The 20,446-nt window shown below is 46.0% G+C and overlaps 1 protein-coding gene across 2 annotated transcripts in view; it reads right to left on the bottom strand.

Annotated features, from left to right (window-relative positions):
- The window catches only part of SLC27A6 (solute carrier family 27 member 6), a 49,359-nt gene extending 30,251 nt beyond the window's left edge, over window positions 1-19,108 (bottom strand). For both annotated transcript variants that reach the window (XM_083702336.1, XM_083702335.1), the window contains exons 1-3: window positions 18,218-19,108; window positions 9,424-9,630; window positions 3,229-3,387 (exon numbers count right to left, since the gene is read on the bottom strand). In XM_083702336.1, the coding sequence (XP_083558462.1) occupies window positions 3,229-3,387; window positions 9,424-9,630; window positions 18,218-18,698 (847 nt within the window). In that variant the 5' untranslated portion in view covers window positions 18,699-19,108. The remainder of the gene's footprint in view (window positions 1-3,228; window positions 3,388-9,423; window positions 9,631-18,217) is intronic.
- Between the last annotated feature and the right edge of the window lie 1,338 nt (window positions 19,109-20,446).

Raw genomic sequence — 20,446 nt, forward strand, 5'->3', positions numbered from 1 at the left:
GGGGGGGGGGGGGAAACAAAACCACAGTTTCAGGATTAACGTTTGGCTGGCACTATGCACAGTACCTACTGGATAATCTTATTTAGGTCTAACATCCTTAAGAACAGATTTGAATTTAATTGATACACACTTGGTTTAATTTAAAAAACAATCTATGTACATGTTGCAATACATTGGGGCAGGGAACCTCAAAGTCTTGGGGGCAGAAAGCAGATCCCCATACCTCTCTGCCTGGCCCTCGGACTCTCCTCAGGCCACACCTCTTAGTGTCTCTGCTTTGCACACTATTTTTGAATGAATGGAATGGGTCTTTGAACTCTGATCATGTGTCCTGCTTGTCTGGATGGATGACAGTGGGGTGAAAACCAAAAAAAAATCCTTCCAGTAGCACCTTAAAGACCAACTAAGTCAGTTCTTGGTATGAGCTTTCGTGTGCATGCACACTTCTTCAGATACCTGGATCTGAAGAAGTGTGCATGCACACGAAAGCTCATACCAACAACTGACTTAGTTGGTCTTTAAGGTGCTACTGGAAGGAATTTTTTTTGTTTTGACTATGGCAGACCAACACGGCTACCTATCTGTAAGTGGGGTGAAAGATTGTGTATAAAAACTAGGCTCCTCTAGAAAGGTAAAGTTGATATTTGTTGCCTCACCCACTTTCGCCTCTTTCTCCACCTACCACTGGTATGTGGCCTCAAACGGCTTAGAAGGGACTATGGCCTCAGGCTGAGATGTACCCCACCCCTAAAACACACTGTGCCCCTGCATGAAGGCTGAACTGGGCCCAGTGACTCCGCTCTGTTGCCAGAGGAGAAGTGTGTTAGTCTGTTGTAGCAACAGATTTATTATGGCACAAGCCTCTTCAAACACTTAATTGGATGCATAAACAATAAATCTATCTTTCTCTTGGGTGTTTTCACACTGCTGGCAGGCCACGATTGGGGCAAGTCCTTGATATCAGGGGAGCAGGGTGAACTGGGCTGTGCATTTTGAGCCTTTTATGGTTGGTGGGTTGTATCTCAGGAGCTGACAGTGCTAGCTAGGCCTGTGCACAGCACCCTGTCTCCCACAACCAGATTGATCACCATGCCTGAACAACATGTTCTATGTGCCCTTGATTCTACCACAACACTTATAATGCTAAATATCCCTTAAACTAGGATAGGCTACCCTACTGGCATGGCCAGATCCAATAAATAATAATAATAATAATTATACCCTGCCCATCTGGCTGGGTTGCTCCAGCCACTCTGGGCAGCTCCCAACAGAATATTATTATTAATAATTAAAAGCGATAAAACATCAAACTTTAAAAACGTCCCTAAAAAGGCTGCCTTCAGATGTCTTCTAAAAGTCAGGTACTTGTATATTTCCTTGACAAATGATAGGAGGGTGTTCCACAGGGCGGGCACCACTACTGAGAAGGCCCTCTCCCTGGTTCCCTGCAATCTCACTTCTCGCAGTGAAGGAACTGCCAGAAGGCCCTCAGAGCTGGACCCCAGTGTTCGGGCTGAATGATGGGGGTGGAGACGCTCCTTCAGGTATACTGTGCTCCCAGGCTGCGCTCCTGGTCCTTCAGGGGCACAGTTACCCTGTTCAGGAACTAGGGACAGGCAGACTGCAACCATGCAAAACGTAATTCTGATCTTAGCAGTTATATATCAAGCTGTGCTCAGGGCCAGGCCATATTGGCTGATGCCCTTCTGGGAAGTACTGGTAAATTTCCCTTTAGGTGAAAATGCCTGTTTACACAGAAACGTGCAGAATGCTATATGAACCCAGAAGTGATATTTAATTTGTTTGCTGCTCCTTAGAGTTTGGATACCCTGCTTATCCAACCGCACCAAAACTGAAACTTTTTTGTGCATCCAGGAGTATCTACGTATCAGAAAGTTACTACATGGTATTAGTGTGAACTTTCATCCATTTTATGCAGAGGAAAAACCAAGACCCAGCTTTTCAGAGTAATTTGTTTGGCTGATTGGGAAAAAGTGAAACTGCAGTAAGTCCCCTCCCCCCTTTTTTTAACAGAAGATGCTTTCATCTCTGTCTTTTCCCCAGTGGATCACGGAAACAAATTATGCTTATCACCATATGATCTGTAGCCAGTACAGAACATAAAGCTCTCAACAACATAAAGCTATCCTCAGAGACCTGTAATGGAAATTCTATGAGAGCAGCATGTATCAGGTGGAAGAGGATATTCTCCAGAGCTTCTTACAGCTGCCTTTTCCCATAACCCAGGGCTCTGACTCTCCATCCTTATAGCACTGGGCCCTTTTAAAAGTAGCTCTGCTCACAAGCAATGGGACTCAACTGCTCAGAGAAAGCAGCAGTCCTATTTAAGGTTCAGTGTAGGGTTCCTGGTTGTCATAGGGATATTAAGGCCTGCATTGACTGACCTGCAGCTCTAAGCTTCATTTGGATCTATCCAGATGATACCTGTACTGGTTGCCTTTTTGGAACTTGACCTCTGCTTTGCTTGACCTTGCCTTGATGGAACCTAACCTGTGATGGAACCTAACCTGTAACTTTGCATTCCTACAATATGCTAAGCACGCACCCGAAACAGAATAGAAGCTGTCCCCTGGCTAGGACAGAATGCACCCCCTGCACATAATTCTGTAATAATCAAGGGAATTACTGAGCTTCTCTAAACTGGTACCACTGCAAAATGGCAGAATGAGATTTGAAATGTGACTTAAAGCAACTACAAGGCACACCCCATTAATGTGATTATTGATTGAGGGTCTTTTCTTAGCTTATTCTAACTATTTCAGTGTAGAAGTTGATCATTCATCTCCTTTAGAAACACTTGTACACGCTTTCCATAAGCATGACTAAAGACTGTCGACATGCAGAGGGCCGGGAGGCCAACTGGCAAGCCCCAGCTGTGCCATCTCCTTCCATCGGCCCGTGCTCAGACGTAAATCAGCGACCAGGGCACGCTATTAGCAGAGTGTACTGCGCATACAGAATAGTTGTGAGGCTTGTGAAATCATTCTACAGCTACAGATTTATTAAACATAAATCAGGACAAAGAAACATGTTCTCTCTCTCTCTCTCTCTCCCTCTCTCGTGTCATCTCAGAGAGAACAGCAAAAGCAAAAGCTATACACAAATGGAAGTTCCCAGCAACCTGTGCTGGAATGTAAACAGACATGTGACATGCAACAATCTCATGCCTGTTCCTTAAGGTGGAATGGAAATGTCAGCTTGCCTTACCCAGTTCAATGCATCCACCTATGCCAAGTAGAGCGGCTGCACTGTGGTAAAGAGGGAGAGTAATATAAATTATGTCATCAGGAGTAGCACCAAATGCCCATAATCCAGCAGCTCCTTTTAGAACTTGCAGGTGACTGATAATTGCAGCCTTTGGTAAACCTGAAATAAAGAAATAAAATATACGCAAACATATTTTTTTCTTTCAAAGGAAGTAAATACGGCTTAATTACAAAATCAATGGCTACTTTTTGCACTCCAGGGTGAAATTTTCATCTATATGCTAAAATAGGTTATGTAATTTGCACAAATTGTTCTGGGATATTACTAAGTAACATCCAAAATAAATAAACAAACCAGTTGCTCCTGCTGAAGCCCATTCACTATGTATTCTGTGAAAAGATTAAAATAACAGGCAAGTCAATGCATTAAGAAAACATATTATTTTGAAATGGGATATTGAAATTTGATGTAAAATTATTTTATTGTTTGAAGAAAAATGAATTATTATTTTTTTAAAAAAAGAAAACTTATTTCAAAACAAGTAGCTAGTTTATGGAAGCTATATACTCCCTGCTACCCAGGTATATAAAACAAAAAGCTCCATCAATGATTCCCCCCCCCCCCCCCAGAAACTATTACAGCTTTTTACAGATTTGACATTCTGATGTTCTTTCACCGATGGCACTTTCCTGATCTAAATTCAGGCATCACATCTTGAAGCTATAGGCATCAAAGGGTTACAGGTGTGAATTAGATTAGGGAAATAGCTTGGTTGGTGGAGGGAGGGGAACAAACTGTTAACCATCTCCCTTTCCCCTCAGCTTCATTTGAATAAAAGAAAAAAAAAGTTTGGTGATCCAATCTCCGATATTCTATCACACATATAGTTGTAATAATTAGATAGCCTAATTATTTCCTTGGAAAAGAGCTTCTCTTCTGGTCACACTACCTTCTTTGCTTGAATTATAAAAGTTGTAAATTTTTAGGCAAATGATGCTTTTGCAAATTCTATATGTAAGTAAGTAAATTTTTATTTATACCCCACCCTCCCCCGGCCAAGACCGGGCTCAGGGCAGCTAACATGAAATGTCAAATACATTAAAACACAATCAAACAATTGATTAAAATACAGCTTAAAAATTAGAATCAGGATAAAATTAAATGACTGCCCATGAAATTACAACCATAGGGGTTGGGAACCTCAAGTATTCAACAGGACCAGCTATCTATGTTGGTCCCACATGAGCCGATAAAAGGGCCAGAGGTAACTTACAGGGTCCCATAGAGTCAAACGGGTCAAACTGGGCCCGGACCGAAGGCCAGGCAGAACAGCTCCGTCTTGCAGGCCCTGCGGAAGAATGTCAAGTCCCACAGGGCCCTGGTCTCCTGTGACAGTGTGTATATATGCAGTATGAATTAAACTGACTTATGCTTTAACCTGATCCTGGAAGATGTGAGAGGTTGTTGTTGTTTTTTCCATTTCAACATTCTGCATGTGCTACTGCATTCATTTCAATAGGGACCATGCACACAAGTGTGGCTTTAAATGTATGTAAATTTAAGATCTAAGCACTTGACACTTGGTTTCAATAACACAAGTTAAAAGGGGGGTGGGGAGTGTTGTGTATTGAGTCAAAGGATTTAATATCTGTATTATTATTGTCTGTATTGCATTAGGGTAAAGTAACTGCCTTTTGGTTCCAGAGGGTACAGCTACTATTGGTTCATTTAAGCTGCTGTATTTGGATCCTCTGTCTTATTGGTTTCCTCCAAAAGGCAGGACTGTGATTGCCTGAGATTGTTCCCTCCAAAATGTATCCTTTCTAGCTTGTTCCCTGTCCCTATAAATGTAGCTCTCCCCTCCTCAAGTCTCAGTCTTGTTTGCTTTAATAAAGAAGTGTTACTAGAGAACTGTCTCCAGCATATTATGTCAAGAGAGCTGAAATCACAAACCCCACGTCACAACAACTGGCGACGAAGGTGGGATCCGGAATGCTGAGGAGCGGTTAACGCAGCCCTGCCTCAGAGTCCGGATTGTAGCTAAAACAAGACTCACTGGCCAGCTGAGAAGACGACCCTGCCCACAGGACAATGGAGAGTCCAAGGGTATTGGAGCCCTTCCAGCCATCAGAGCCCCACACGTGGGAAGACTACGTCGAACGCTTCGAGTTCTTCACGGAGGCTCAAGGGATCACTGATGCCAGCAAAAGAAGGGCCACATTCCTGAGCTACTGTGGGCCTGAGATCTTCACGCTGGCCAAGGCATTGCTTGCTCCAGCGAAGCTAAGTGAGTCATCTCTCAAAGATATTCTTGCCTGCCTAACAAGCCATTTGGCGCCTACTAAGACCAAGATGGCCCGGCGGATGGAGTTTCATAAGAGGCAGCAGCGTGCTGGGGAGTCTGTATCTGCATTTCTAGCTGAACTGCGGAAGCTCGCTCAGCACTGTGACTTCCAAGATCTGGAAGAGACTCTCCTGGATCGTTTTATCGGTGGTCTGAGTAGCAAGAAAGCCAGAAGACGCATCATGGCTAAAGAAGAGGTTACCCTTGCTTCAGCCTTGAAGGAGGCCACCGCCACGGAGAATTATGAAAGAGAGGAGCTTGATGCCAGTCGCAGGGCCCCTAAGCCACAGATAGAAGTTGCGCATGCCATGGACGAGCTAGAGGCTACTTCGAGCCAGAGCCCAGTCCGTGGGGTCGAGTCAGTGCGTCAGGCCTGCACAGTGCACAAAGATCACCGAGGCAGGTGCCCTGGTTGTGGCGGAAACCATGAGCGGAAGAGTTGTCGTTTCCGGGATGCTATGTGCTGGACATGCAGGAAGACAGGTCACATCGCCAGGGTCTGTAGATCGGCGGCGTTGGGAGCGACAGGAGCACCTAGACTGGAGCATCGCAGACCACCCACAGCAACCCACGTTCTACAGGACTGCCACTACGTAACGGAGATCAACGGGAGGGTCGTGCAGTTTCCAGCGCAAGGCAAGGCACACGTCAAGGTGAAGATTGAGGGTCAGCTGTGCGACATGGAGGTGGACTCCGGATCTGGATTCACTATCGTGTCGGACCAGACCGTGAGGACATTCTTCCCCAGGGGTAAGTTGCCCCCTCTGGAGCCCTTCCCGGCAACTTTGCAGTCATACTCAGCGGGCCACATCCATGTCATGGGAATGTGTGCCGTGAGAGTACAGTTCCGGGACAAACAGGCGGTACTCTAACTGGTGATTGCGAAGGGCAGTCGCCCCAGTCTCCTGGGCACTGACTGGTTCCCCGCCCTGGGACTGAGTATATCAGGGCTTAATTCAATCCAAACCTGCCCTGAGATGAGCGAGGCATTATGCAAAGAATTTGCTGGTCTCTTTAATGGAAAACTGGGTTGTTATAAAGAGCCCCCAGTTGACTTCGAATTGGACCCTGGGGTGGCCCCAATCCGACTCAAACCAAGGTGAGTGCCATTTGCACTGCAACCCAAGATCAAAGCAGAGCTGGATAAATTGGTCAAGCAGGGAGTTCTCTCACCCGTGAACTCCGCTAAGTGGGAGACTCCAATCGTCACGCCCCTTAAAGCAAATGGGGAAGTCAGGATCTGTGCTGATTACAAACGTACTATCAATAAGGCACTCAAGGGAAACTCATACCCCATTCCAGTCGTATCACATCTGTTGGCTAAACTGGCTGGGGGCAAGGTGTTCGCAAAAATTGACCTGGCACAAGCTTACCAACAGCTGCCAGTAACCCCACAATCAGCGGAAGCACAGACTATTGTCACACATAAAGGGGCGTTCAGAGTTAACAGATTACAATTTGGAGTTTGTGTGGCCCCAGGGATTTTTCAAGGGCTCATGGAACGCCTGTTAAGAGGTCTGCCGGGGGTCTTGCCATTTTTTGATGACGTTTTGATAGCTGGAAAAGACCCACAGGAACTGGTTGCGCGTGTCCATGCAGTGTTGCTCAAGTTCAAGGAGGTGGGGTTGCAACTAAAAAAGGAAAAATGCAGTTTTGGGGTGCCAACTGTGGACTTCTTGGGGTTTAAAATTGATGCATCAGGCATCCACCCCACAGATGCTAAGGTTAAGGCCATCATCGAGGCACCACGACCACAGAACAAGACGGAGTTGCAGTCATTCCTGGGACTTGTTAACTTTTATCATTCGTTCTTACCCCAGAAAGCTTCGGTAGCTGAACCATTACATAGACTGTTGCAGAAAAAAAATGTGTGGTGATGGGGGCAGGAGCAGCAGAAGGCTTTTGACTCCTTGCGAGGAATGCTGAGTAGCAGGAGCGTCCTTGCTCATTATGATGAGTCGAAGCCGCTGGTCCTAGCATGTGATGCCTCTCAATACGGTCTGGGGGTGGTGCTGAGTCATAGGGAACCGGATGGGTCGGAAAAGCCCATCTCTTTCTATTCCCGTACGTTGTCGGCCACGGAGCGCAACTATGCTCAAATTGACAAAGAGGCGCTTGCAATTGTGGCAGGAATCAAAAAGTTCCATGATTATGTGTACGGTCGCCATTTCTCCATTGAAACGGACCACAAACCACTGTTAGGGTTGTTCAACCCGAACAAACAAACACAACACCCAGCTGAGGCGCCGGGCGCTCAGCAGAGAGGAGTCTGATAATTCATCCTTGGCTAACGACGCAGAGCTGCAAGACCAGGGTGAAAATGGCCCAGAGGTGCAGTCACCAGGGGCCTCAGCAAATAAACCAGGGTCTGCTGGTCCTCAGGATGACGAGGTACAGGTAGGGGACCCTGAGATGTCTGGGACTCCATCTGTTCCTGACGAAACCCCTATAGCAGCCCCCCTACCACAGGTGACACCCAATCCAGAACCGGCAACACCTGTTGTCAGGAGATCAAGTAGAAGTTGTAGGACCCCACAGTACCTGAGAGATTACGTCTGCTGTGCTCACTAGGGGGGGAGGGGTGTTGTGTACTGAGTCAAAGGATTTTATATCTGTATTATTATTGTCTGTATTGCATTAGGGTAAAGTAACTGCCTTTTGGTTCCAGAGGGTACAGCTACTATTGGTTCATTTAAGCTGCTGTATTTGGATCCTCTGTCTTATTGGTTTCCTCCAAAAGGCAGGACTGTGATTGCCTGAGATTGTTCCCTCCAAAATGTATCCTTTCTAGTTAGTTCCCTCTCCCTATAAATGTAGCTCTCCCCTCCTCAAGTCTCAGTCTTGTTGCTTTAATAAAGAAGTGTTACTAGAGAACTGTCTCCTGCATATTATGTCAAGAGAGCTGAAATCACAAACCCCACGTCACAACAGGGAATGTGTGCTACATCATTGATCAGGAAATATTATGGGTAATGGAGATAAGACATGTTCTGCAAGCATCAGAGAAGAAAACGAAAAAGCATCTATAACATTGGTATATGACACAGACACACAAATTAGCCCTTGCTGTTAATTAAAATGTAAGGAAAGTATGGCAAATAGGGCCTTTTAAATAATATTTAATACAAAAATAATCGTAAAATTTAACAAATAACAATAATACTATGAGTGGAACATTTGTTTTTAATCAGCTATATAATGTTGCTTTTCATGTCCTCCGATAAGGAGTGTTTCGAAACAAGCACATAAAGATCTTAGCTTCTTAGCATCTGTACCAATGGCAACAAACCTGGCCATCTGCTTCAAAACTGAAGGGCTAGTTAGTAACTTAATCCTATTTTCTTTCTCCACAATGACCTGTAAGCTCAGCAAGCTTGGACAGGAAACATTTCATAACAGATGTATAACAACATGCAAAGAAAGGAGATTATAAAGCTCACGAAGCCAAATTCCAAAGCTACGTCACATGATCAGAAAATATGCTGCTATTTGTTCCAATGTTCAAAGTAGAACTAGTAGGTGCTGGATGTTGTTTTGCAATATTAAAAGGTAAAACAAAAAGTAGTTATTTCTTAAATGAGTAGGTTTAATGTCCTGGCCATCTGGAAAAACTGAAAAGCTTACTACATGCTATATAGGTTTATGGGGTCAGAAGTATACAGTAGGCAGCTGTCCTTAAAAAAGAAAGAAAGAAAAGTTTTAACTGTTTTCCAAGCCAAGAGCTTTTCGAGGTGGGGCCCTCCCATATCAGTGTAGATTTATAGTGTGTTTGCACTAGGTTAATCATTAAAAAACAACAACACCACAATCACTTCTGACTGTGTATTGAAAACCTTTATAGAATGTTGTACCTGTTGTTCCAGAGGTAAAAATGTAGAGGTGAGGATCTTTCAAGTTATTAGCAACACAGAGGTTAGCTGGTACAGGATCATCAGAGGCAACTTCCAGCTTGTCCAAAATGGTATCAACATGAGGCAATGTGGATTCTTTCGCCATCACCCAAATCCTGATATCTTCTTGGAGGCTAGGAAGAATCTCCTCTAAGGTTCCAAGCATATCTAAAAAATAATATTGCAACATATTAAATACAATACTGGATTCAATAAATAGATATCAGTAGTGAAATGTCTGTCAGGATCAGAGACTGGGGCAGGAAGCAGGTCAGGTATGTGTCCCAGATTACAATCTTCAACAGAACCCAAAAGGAGCCACTGAGAACAAAATATACTATCATCTAGAAAGCACCATTCTGCTTTTCATTTCTTCACTGCACTAGGGTATGAGAAAGACATGATGATTACCGTATTTTTCCTTCTATAACACGCAGATTTTTTCTTCTAAAAAGGAAGGGGAAATGTCTGTGCGTGTTATAGAGCGAATGTGTGGTCCCTGGAGCCGAAAAATCATGCAAAAATCAAATCGCGGTGCTGCACGCTGCACAAGAAACGAAACTTGAAAAGAGGAAGCTTCCTGCATTCTGCCTCAGGGTCTTACTGCCCACCCTCCTCTGTTTCGTTGCTGTGTTTGCTGAAACGGAACAAAGAGCAGGGAAAGCCCCTCCCCTCCAGGCAAGCTCCGGTGCTGCTGGGGGAGAGGGAAAGAGAGGGGGGAAGGGAGAGAGAGAGGGGGGAGGGGAGGGAGAGAGAGAGGGGGGAGGGAGAGAGAGGGGGGGAGGGAGGGAGGGAGAGAGAGAGAGAGAGAGAGAGAGATGGCTGGCTTGGGTGGGGGGAAACTTTTGCCTTTCTTTCCTCCCTCCCGTTAAATCCCTCTCCTGCATTCTTAGCCAGCTGCTTCTCTGCACACCCCTCTAATGTCCCTTCTTTGTTTTTCCTTCGCTCCCCACTTAAAATGTGGTTACAAAGCATGGATCCTCAGGATCTTTGCATTGGGTCACCCCAAATTCACCATCAGATCACATAGCATGTCCATGGCTACAGCCTGCACCAAAAAAATCACGCACCCACTGTTGCCTGGGGCTGCAATGGTGCAAAAATGTGGTTAAAAAGCATGGATCCACAGGGATTCTCAGGATCCTTGCATTGGGTCACCCCAAATTCACCATCAGATCACATAGCATGTCCATGGCTACAGCCTGCCCCCCCAAAATCACGCACCCACTGTTGCCTGGGGCTGCAATGGTGCAAAAATGTGGTTACAAAGCATGGATCCACAGGGATTCTCAGGATCTTTGCATTGGGTCACCCCAAATTCACCATCAGATCACATAGCATGTCCATGGCTACAGCCTGCCCCCCCCAAAATCACGCACCCACTGTTGCCTGGGGCTGCAATGGTGCAAAAATGTGGTTAAAAAGCATGGATCCACAGGGATTCTCAGGATTTTGGCATTGGGTCACCCCAAATTCACCATCAGATCACATAGCATGTCCATGGCTACAGCCTGCCCCCCCAAAATCACGCACCCACTGTTGCCTGGGGCTGCAATGGTGCAAAAATGTGGTTAAAAAGCATGGATCCACAGGGATTCTCAGGATTTTGGCATTGGGTCACCCCAAATTCACCATCAGATCACATAGCATGTCCATGGCTACAGCCTGCCCCCTCAAAATCACGCACCCACTGTTGCCTGGGGCTGCAATGGTGCAAAAATGTGGTTAAAAAGCATGGATCCACAGGAATTCTCAGGATTTTGGCATTGGGTCACCCCAAATTCACCATCAGAGCACATAGCGTGTCCATGGCTACAGCCTGCTCCCCCAAAATCACGCACCCACTGTTGCCTGGGGCTGCAATGGTGCAAAAACGTGGTTACAAACCATGGATGCACAGGGATTCTCAGGATTTTTGCATTGGGTCAGCCCAAATTCACCATCAGATCACATGTCTGTGGCCACAGCATGAAGCACAAAAATGATACATCCACTGTTTCATTCAGAATGTTTTTTCCCTTGTTTTCCTCCTCTAAAAACGATGTGCGTGTTATGGTCAGGTGCGTGTTATAGAGCGAAAAATACGGTAGCTTTACGCAACACTAATCCAAAGTTTGACAAAAGGGTAACTAAGCTATGCCTTCCCCTAGATGTTGTCTGACTACCTGACTACTAGCTATGCTGGCTGGAGCTGGTGGTATCCAACAACTTTAGCAGGGCCACAAGTCAGCTAGTCCTGGCTTAGCATTATGAGGGAAAACACATGAAGAAGAGTTTGGATTTGGAGTTGATATCCCGCTTTATCACTACCCTAAGGAGTCTCAAAAGCAGCTAACAATCTGCTTTCCCTTCCTCCTCCACCTGTGAGGTGAGTGAGGCTGAGAGACTTCAGAGAAGTGTGACTAGCCCAAGGTCACCCAGCAGCTGCATGTGGAGGAGCAGAGACGCGAACCCGGTTCACCAGATTACGAGTCTACCAGTCTTAACCACTACACCACACATGCACATGCATGCATCCCTGCTTCTCCTCTGATGTGGCTGTGAAGAGGCCAGAGGATTCTCCTTGGCAGATCTTAAATATAAGCTCGATTTGTACTGGGAGAGGTAGTTTGCTAGGTATCCTTCACCCAAGTGGCTTAGACTTTAAATGTTAACAAAACCCTGAACATGCCTTAATGTCTAATTAAGATGTGTCACATCTTTCAAAACAGGCACAGTACCTCTACAACTGGGTGTCCCACTAAGCATTCTAGCAGCTGCATTTTCAGCTGGCTGCAGCTTGCAAACCAGATGCAAGGGTAGCCCCACGTACAGCACATTACTGTAGTCTAATTGGGAGGTTACCAATGTATGGACCATCTATGCAAAGCTCTCAGTGTATAGAACTGGTTGTAGATGTAACACCAACCAAAGCTGGTAATGGGTGCTTTGAGCCACTGAGGCCACCTGGGCCTCTAATGAAGGCAATGAATCTAGGAGAAGCCCCAAATTACACACCTGCTCCTTCATATGGAGTACAACCTGATCTAGAACTTGTACAAAACTCAATTTCCAGACATGGCCACTATCTTGTCAAGATTAAGTTGCAGTTTATTAAGAATGTATTGTCCCTCCCGATTCAGATGTTACAGAGAAATAGAGCTTGCCACCGTCAGCATACCAGTGTCATCTTGACCCATAGCTTTTAATGACACTCCCAGCAGCTTCATATGGACATTAGATAGTACTGTAGACAAAATTATGCCCTATGGCACACCGCAGAGGGTCAAGGCACAGTAATCCAAGAGCATTTTCTGGAATCAATCCTGTAAGCAGAACTAAACCCACCATAAAATAAGGCACTCATCCTGTGACTCGGGGACATCCCAGGAGGATACCACGATCAACAGTATCAAAACCTTATGGAAGTATGTAGAGTTCACAAAGAATTGGCAGATTACAGCTGCTCCCATTGTCCTGACAGAATAGCATTTCAATGATGCCTAGTGATTATGTTTCCGTATCATCTTACATCACTTCCTAAAGTACAGTACTTTTCAAAGCAAGTTAATTTTGTTAAATAAAACCCATTTCCCCTGATTCTAAACACACATTAGTTTCTCCTTACTTTTTCAGAATGAATTTCATCAATGCAAGAACTTACTCCCATCAATCTTTAATTTAAGACAGCTGCATTCATCTGGTAATATGCAGGCTAATAGAACTTTCAGAAGAAAGACTTTTAAAGCAAAATATTAAACTGAAACATGCTAAAAGAATAAACAATGCAAGTACAACTCCAGATGTCATTCATTTCTACTTCAATTTCAGCACATTTTTTTAGAGTACAGTCAGTCTCACAGTGATCCTATAAAAGTCAATTCAGTAATTTTTGTGGAGATTCAACAATATTTGCCGAACTGTTCCTTAAAAGACAAAATGAATTATCTAGTGATTTTTTTAAAATGCATACATTTTCTCCTGTTCTTAATAACTGTCTCATAGAACAGCGAGTCATGCTCCACATAAGCAGGACAAAACAAGACACAAGTCTATTTACCATATGCAACAAATGACACATGGAATTTGTACAATGTTAACAAGGAATTAACTACCATGCAAGACCACTTAGTCTTGTGTTAAGTGGTTAAAGAGGCAATGATCAGGATTCTTGAAATACAATTAATCTTTCAGAGAGTTTTTACTGGTGACATTTTACAGAAATCTTTAGCATCAACTAAAGTTAAATTATTTAGAAATTATGTTACTCATGTGTCTTCTATATGATAACCCATATGTATAGGCCTATATGTATCAGCTATTTCAGGAAAGCATGTTATACATGCTCAGGACCACAGTGCCCCAAGGACCACCTCTCCTCAAATGAACCAACCTGGACCCTGCAATCATCATCTGAGGCCTTTGTCATCTGCCATTCCATCTGAGGTCAGGGGGGCAGCAACACAAGAACAGGCCTTTACTGTGGTGGCTCTCTGTTTGTGGAATGCTCTCCCAAGGAGCCTCGCCTGGTGCCTTCATTACATGTGTTTCGGCACCAGGTGAAAACGATTTTCTTCAACCAGGCATTTGGCTGATTAATATTCTATGGCTTGTAAAGGTAAAGGGACCCCTGACCATTAGGTCCAGTTGTGACCGACTCTGGGGTTGCGGCGCTCATCTTGCTTTATTGGCCCAGGGAGCCAGCATACAGCTTCCGGGTCATGTGTCCAGCATGACTAAGCCACTTCTGGTGAACCAGAGCAGTTCACGGAAACGCCGTTTACCTTCCCGCCGGAGCAGTACCTATTTATCTACTTGCACTGCGTGCTTTTGAACTGCTAGGTTAGCAGGAGCAAGGACTGAGCAACGGGAGCTCACCCCGTCGCGGGATTAAAACCACTGACTTTCTGATCGGCGAGTCCTAGGCTCTGTGGTTTAACCCACAGCGCCACCTGCGTGTTTCTGGGAGGGGTTTATTGGTTTGTTTTTGTTTTATTATGTATTTTGTATTCTTAATTTGTATTTATCTGTGTGAACCGCCCTAGGATCTTCCGATGAAGGATGGTATGCAAATTTAATAAATAATAAAAAAGTAATTCTCAAATACTTATGCCTGTCAATGGAAATCAGCATATACTGTTTTCAATAATCAAGATCCTTATTGATCACTGTAATTCTGCATCAGGGAGAGGCTTTCATGTTGGAAGGCAAGTATGCTGGGAGTCTGCAAACCTTCTAGGAAGCTTTCTTTAAGAGACTGGGTGATGGGAGATAATTTGGACACTGAAACTTTTACAGCACCGTGGAAGGGTTTATTTATTATTTATTTGTAGTCTGCCCTTCTCACAAGAGTTCCAGAGTAGCATACGATAACATTATAAATCATAACCGATAAACATGCAAAACAAATCAAAGACCATCATAAATTTATGTAAAAATCACCGTATAGAGGGGTTAACAGTTTTACGCATGTGGGGATAGCTGACACTACAAGGCACCATCCTCTGCATTCTGCTGTCCATGCAACCATGCATAGGGAGACCGTAACTGCTGTCTTCAAATATCTGAAGGGTGGCCATACGGAAGATGAGGCAAATTTGTTCCCTGCTGTTCCAGAGAACAGAACTAGACTCAGTGGGTGGGAACTGCATGAAAGCAGAATACAGCTAAACATCAGGAGATGATTCCTAACGCTAAGAGCTGTTCATCAGTAGAACAGGTTAGTATTAACTCTCCTTCACCAGAGGTATTTAAGCAGATCTAACCCACTGAGCCTCTTGGACTTGCAGTTTGAATCTGCATGACAGTGGTGCGCTCCCGTTGCTCTGTCCCAGCTTCTGCCAACCTAGCAGTTCAAAAGCACACCAGTGCAAGTAGATAAATAGGTACTGCTGCAGCGGGAAGGTAAATGGCATTTTCGTGCACTCTGGAACTCATCATGGTGTCCCGTTGCGCCAGAAGCGGTTTAGTCATGCTGGCCACATGACCTGGAAAGCTGTCTGTGCACAAACGTCGGTTCCCTCGGCCTGAAAGCCAGATGAACGCTGCACCCCATAGTCGCCTTTGACTGAACTTAACCGTCCAGGGGTCCTTTACCTTTTTACAGCATTGAACAGGGGTGGTTCAATTACATTAAAGAGAGAGAAATTTCTGTATTGCAGGGGGTTGGACTAGAAGACCCTTTGGGTTCCTTCAGCTCTACAATTCTATAATTCTATGAGTCTATATCCACAGTGCCTCCCAATTCTACTAATTTCACCCTGCAGTCACGCCTCTATAAATGCCCCTCTTCATCCGCATTACCTTTGCAAACCCAGGTTTGGAACTGCCAAAGATACATTTTCTGACTTAACATGTATTTTGCAGTATTTAATAAAATCTGTATACCACTTAATTGTAAACAAAGCCCCTGGCTTATATTCAAGGTAGTGCTAAGGTTACGTAAGTGCAAGGAGTTTCCTTGAGGGATGGAAGCTTATCCTCTGTCCTCCCTCTGTATGTCCCTAAAATCTGTTCTGGGTTCCCCCCCAGACACTTTAGAGCAGATCTGGGGATGGGATGGGATGCAGGGAACAGGAGAGGGAGCAATTCCCATTGGGCTAGCAGGAATCCTTGTGCTGGCTTCTGCTAGCGCATCAGGTTAGCTGAATATAGCTTTCCATATTGGAGCCATAACGAATAGAATAAACTACCACTTGTTGGCTCATGCCGGTATTCAACAAGACATGTAAGAATAATCAATCCTACAGATTCCTACACACACAAAATGCTTATGTCCCTGTGGAGATGGCAGTACCGAATCAGTGGTGCATTCCCTTCTGGCTAGCACTCTTTATAAAGACTTGAGGAATGAGATTATCACCCCCCTCTTATTGTCCATTCCAGGTCACCCAACCACTCCCACAGTGTCCTCCTGGCAGATCAAGAGTAGCAGATGACAGCAAAGGTTTCAAGGTTTTTAGCTGCGGCACTTAGAATAAGGTCCACTATTTGACTGCTGATTCAGGACCCGGAAGTGTGTTTTGTATATTCAACTTTTTATTTCTGTTCTTTGTATATTGCATTGCTGTTTTGTTGCTATGGCCAACGGCTGATGCAAATAAGGAGTCATTCATTCACTCATTCATTCATTCAAGACTTCTAAATTGGCTGCTAAAGCTTAACTGAGACCAAGTAATGTTGAGAATCTGCCCCAAACCCTTAAGATATGAAGAAAATCGCTGTGCATGCTGCATGCAACTTCTAGCAAAACATGGGACCTCTTTTGTTGCTAAAGCACCTTGTCCTTGTGATTACAATTTAGAACACCCTCACCTACCGCTATAAGTTTATATATTCAGAATAGTGCCAAAGCTTTTTCAGAACTCGTGTGTGTGTGTGTGTTTGTTTGTTTGCATGCTTCTATGTAGCATACAGTCTCCACGCACATGCAAAACTAAAACTAGACTATCAAGGAGAAGGCTTTATGCTACTAAACCATTTTCTATGCTCATAGACCTTTCTACTCTAAGAAGTATTCAAATACACAATCACTGATCTGTATGCAGCCTGAATTGGTATCACAGGAACAAACTCGAAGAGGCTAAGATCCATTCCCCCCACACCAATATTTGAGGGGGCAGGACTCCTGCAAAGTTGACAGACATTGCCATTCATATGGCGTGCATACAGCATGTCATGCTATTATGTGGGGTGGAGCTTAACTCCCGCCCCCCAACATTTTATTCAAGTGGGCATCCCTGGTTGACATAACCACCCCCCTCTCTAGATTCTCTAGAATGAACGTGGGTGTAGCCAGGATTTTTGTTACGGGTGGCAGAACCGATGCGATTGGTCAGTTAATTAAGTATTTCTCCTGTTTTACTTGATGGGGGGGGCAGCTGACCCCTGACCCCTTTTGCTATGCCCATGAGAAGGAATAAACTATAGGGCACGTTAAGGAGGGAGAATGAAGTGCACTAGGATAAAGGGGCGGGCAATATGCAAATATCAGGTGCAGCGTTAGAAACAAATATGAAAGCTAGGAGCTAAATGGCGCCTTAAACTTAGGTTATGGGCGCAACAACGGAATGTCTAGGCGCACTTTTTTTAAGAACAAGAATACAAAGCTGAAAATGAATGAACCACAACTAAAATATTTTGTTCATTTTTCACATTGTTGATCCCACCCTCCTAATATTCTTCAGAGGGTCTCTTGTTTTTGTTTTTTTTAAATTATTTCGACAACGTAATAATCATAAATAAGAATAAAATGTGCACACCACCACCAAGGCCATTCCATTGTAACTATCCAACCTCCCCAAATTTCAACACCACTTGTGATGGTTTGACCCCTTTCCGTTTTAACAGTACAAATTCTACAGACACCCTCCGTATCTCCTCAAAATAATTTCTCCTACATAGTCCCCATCTTACCTTAATGGCACATTTATTTATCATTAATAGCTATACCCCACACCACTTTATACAGTCCTTCCATTTTATATTCTACTTTCCCCTTCCACTTCCTAGCTATAATGATTCATGCAGCTGTCAATAAATTTGTGAGGAAGTCCTTCACAGCCTGTGAACAGAGGGTGACTTCTCCAGTCTTCAGAGAGCAGCTGGAAGTGGGAAGGCAGAAAAAGCTCCTCCTCTCCTTCCACTCTGCAGTTTTAATCAGAAATCTCAGGGGCAGTGCTGCTCCCAGAAACTGCTCTCGCTAAGGAAATTCCCTGTCGCCAAAGGCGCCTAGAACAAGGGGGAGTTTCGAACACGGATCAGGCGCATACTTTACCTGCTCCGACCACCAGCATCTTGGGCGCGCAGCTGGCGATGCAGTGCAGGAGGGACCTGGCGCGGACGTTGCAGTTGAGGAAAGCCACCACGCAGCCCAGCTTGGCCAGCCCAAACCACGCGTGGATGAAGTCGGGCTCGTTGCTCATGAGCAGAGCCACGGTGTCGCCCCTCGCCAGCGCCCCTTCCTCGAGGAAAAGCCGCGCCACCCGGTTGCTCCTCCGGTCCACCTCCCGGTAGGTGTGCACCTGCTCCTCGTAGATGAGGAAGGGCTTGTCGGGCTGCCGGCGGGCCAGCGCCCCGAAGCGCTCCAGCACGGTGGAAACGCTGCCGCGCAGCCTGTAGACCTCGACCCTCAAGCCATAGCGCGCCACTTTCAGCAAGTACTTCAGGTCGGCCCAGAAGTAAGGGAAGAAAAGCTTCTGGAGGAAGTGCAAGGAGACCAGACCGGCCGCCACTGCCGTCGCCCAAGAGGGAAACATGAGCTCGGCGGCCGGGGTGAAAAAACAACGACGGCGCGCGGAGTGGAAAGTCTTTTTTCGGGAGACCAAACAAGCGGACAAACAAGCGCACGCCGCCCGCCTCCGCCCGGCCAAGGGAGCGGGGAAGAGCAAGTCACCCGAGGCGCCCAGGCAGCCTCGTAAAGGAGCCGGGAGCGGAGGGAGGGCGCTCGAAGGAGATGAAGACGCAGCGGCTCTCCTCTGGAAGGGGCTTCGGGCCCCGCACCTGCGCCTGCCCCTGAGGAAGCGGAGGGTCCTCGTTCCCTCAGCGGACTTCAGGGAGCGGCAGCGGCTTCCCCCGGCCGTCCCAGGAAAGCGCCGCCGGCAAAGGCGTGGAGAGGCTGTTGCGCGCGCGCCTCCTTCGTCGTCTTCCCCTTCACGCCCTCAGCCCTTGCATAAGGCGTCGACTCCGCCCCTTCGCCCGAGGCGGCGGAAAAAGCGAGCGGACCGCTGCCCCTTTCTCGCCTCACGATACGGCGGGAGCAGAGGTGCCAACTTGCGCGCCTGCGTAGGAGCCAAGGTCCCTTCGCCCCCGCCCTCGCCCCATAAAGTATCTGAGGGGCCGCCCTCCCCAAAGGTTCATGGGCATTGCCGTTCCAATGGTGTGCGTCACCAATGATGTGGGGCGGGGCTTACCTGGCCCCCCAAATTTTATTCCAGTTGGTACCCCTGCCTGTGACATTACATGCACATAAGGTCACCCTTCCACCATGCCATGCCGCCCCATCTGTTCATGCCACTGTTGCCACCACCACCCTGCGGGACCCCACTGCTTGTTAGGATATAGTTCCATTCCATCTTTAGACCAGGCATGTGGAGTTGTTATATGTCACATGTCTGTTTACTTCCAGCGCAGTCTGCTGGGAACTTCTGTACAGTGGTACCTCAGGTTACATATGCTTCAGGTTACACACTCCGCTAACCTAGAAATAGGTTAAGAACTTTGCTTCAGGATAAAAACAGAAATCAGGCTCCGGCGGTGTGGCGGCAGCAGGAGGCCCCATTAGCTAAAGTGGTGCTTCAGGTTAAGAACAGTTTCAGGTTAAGTAAGGACCTCCGGAACGAATTAAGTACTTAACCCGAGGTACCACTGTATGTAGCTTTTGCTATACTTTTTTTTGCCTGGACACGAAGGGAAGCAGACATGTTTTTCCTTTGTTCCTAATGTTGTATAAAGGTAAAGAGACCCCTGACCATTAGGTCCAGTCGTGACCAACTCGGGTTGCGGCGCTCATCTCACTTTATTGGCCAAGGGAGCCGACGTACAGCTTCCGGGTTATGTGGCCAGCATGACTATGCCACTTCTGGCGAACCAGAGCAGTGCATGGAAATGCCGTTTACCTTCCCGCCGGAACGGTACCTATTTATCTACTTGCACTTTGACGTGCTTTCAAACTGCTGGGTTGGCAGGAGCAGGGACTGAGCAATGGGACCTCACCCCGTCACGGGGATTTGAACCACTCAACTTCTGATCGTCAAGTCCTAGGCTCTGTGGTTTAACCCACAGAGCCACCCAACGCTTGTAAATATGCTTACATATGCCTCTGTCCACCACTTCCATTGTGAAGAGTTATTCACTCTGCTGATTAGAGCGTGCTCAGTTTCTGAAGGCTTCTGAGACTTGAGTTGCTGATTGATGCTGTTATGAGAACCGAAGTTTGCCCGGCTGCCGGCCGGTGGCTGGAGCCAGCTGGGGGCCTGCCAAATGCCCCCATCTCCCTGGACACATC

The sequence above is a fragment of the Podarcis gaigeae genome, assembly GCF_964106915.1.
Source record: "Podarcis gaigeae genome assembly, chromosome: 11".
NCBI lineage: Eukaryota > Metazoa > Chordata > Lepidosauria > Squamata > Lacertidae > Podarcis > Podarcis gaigeae.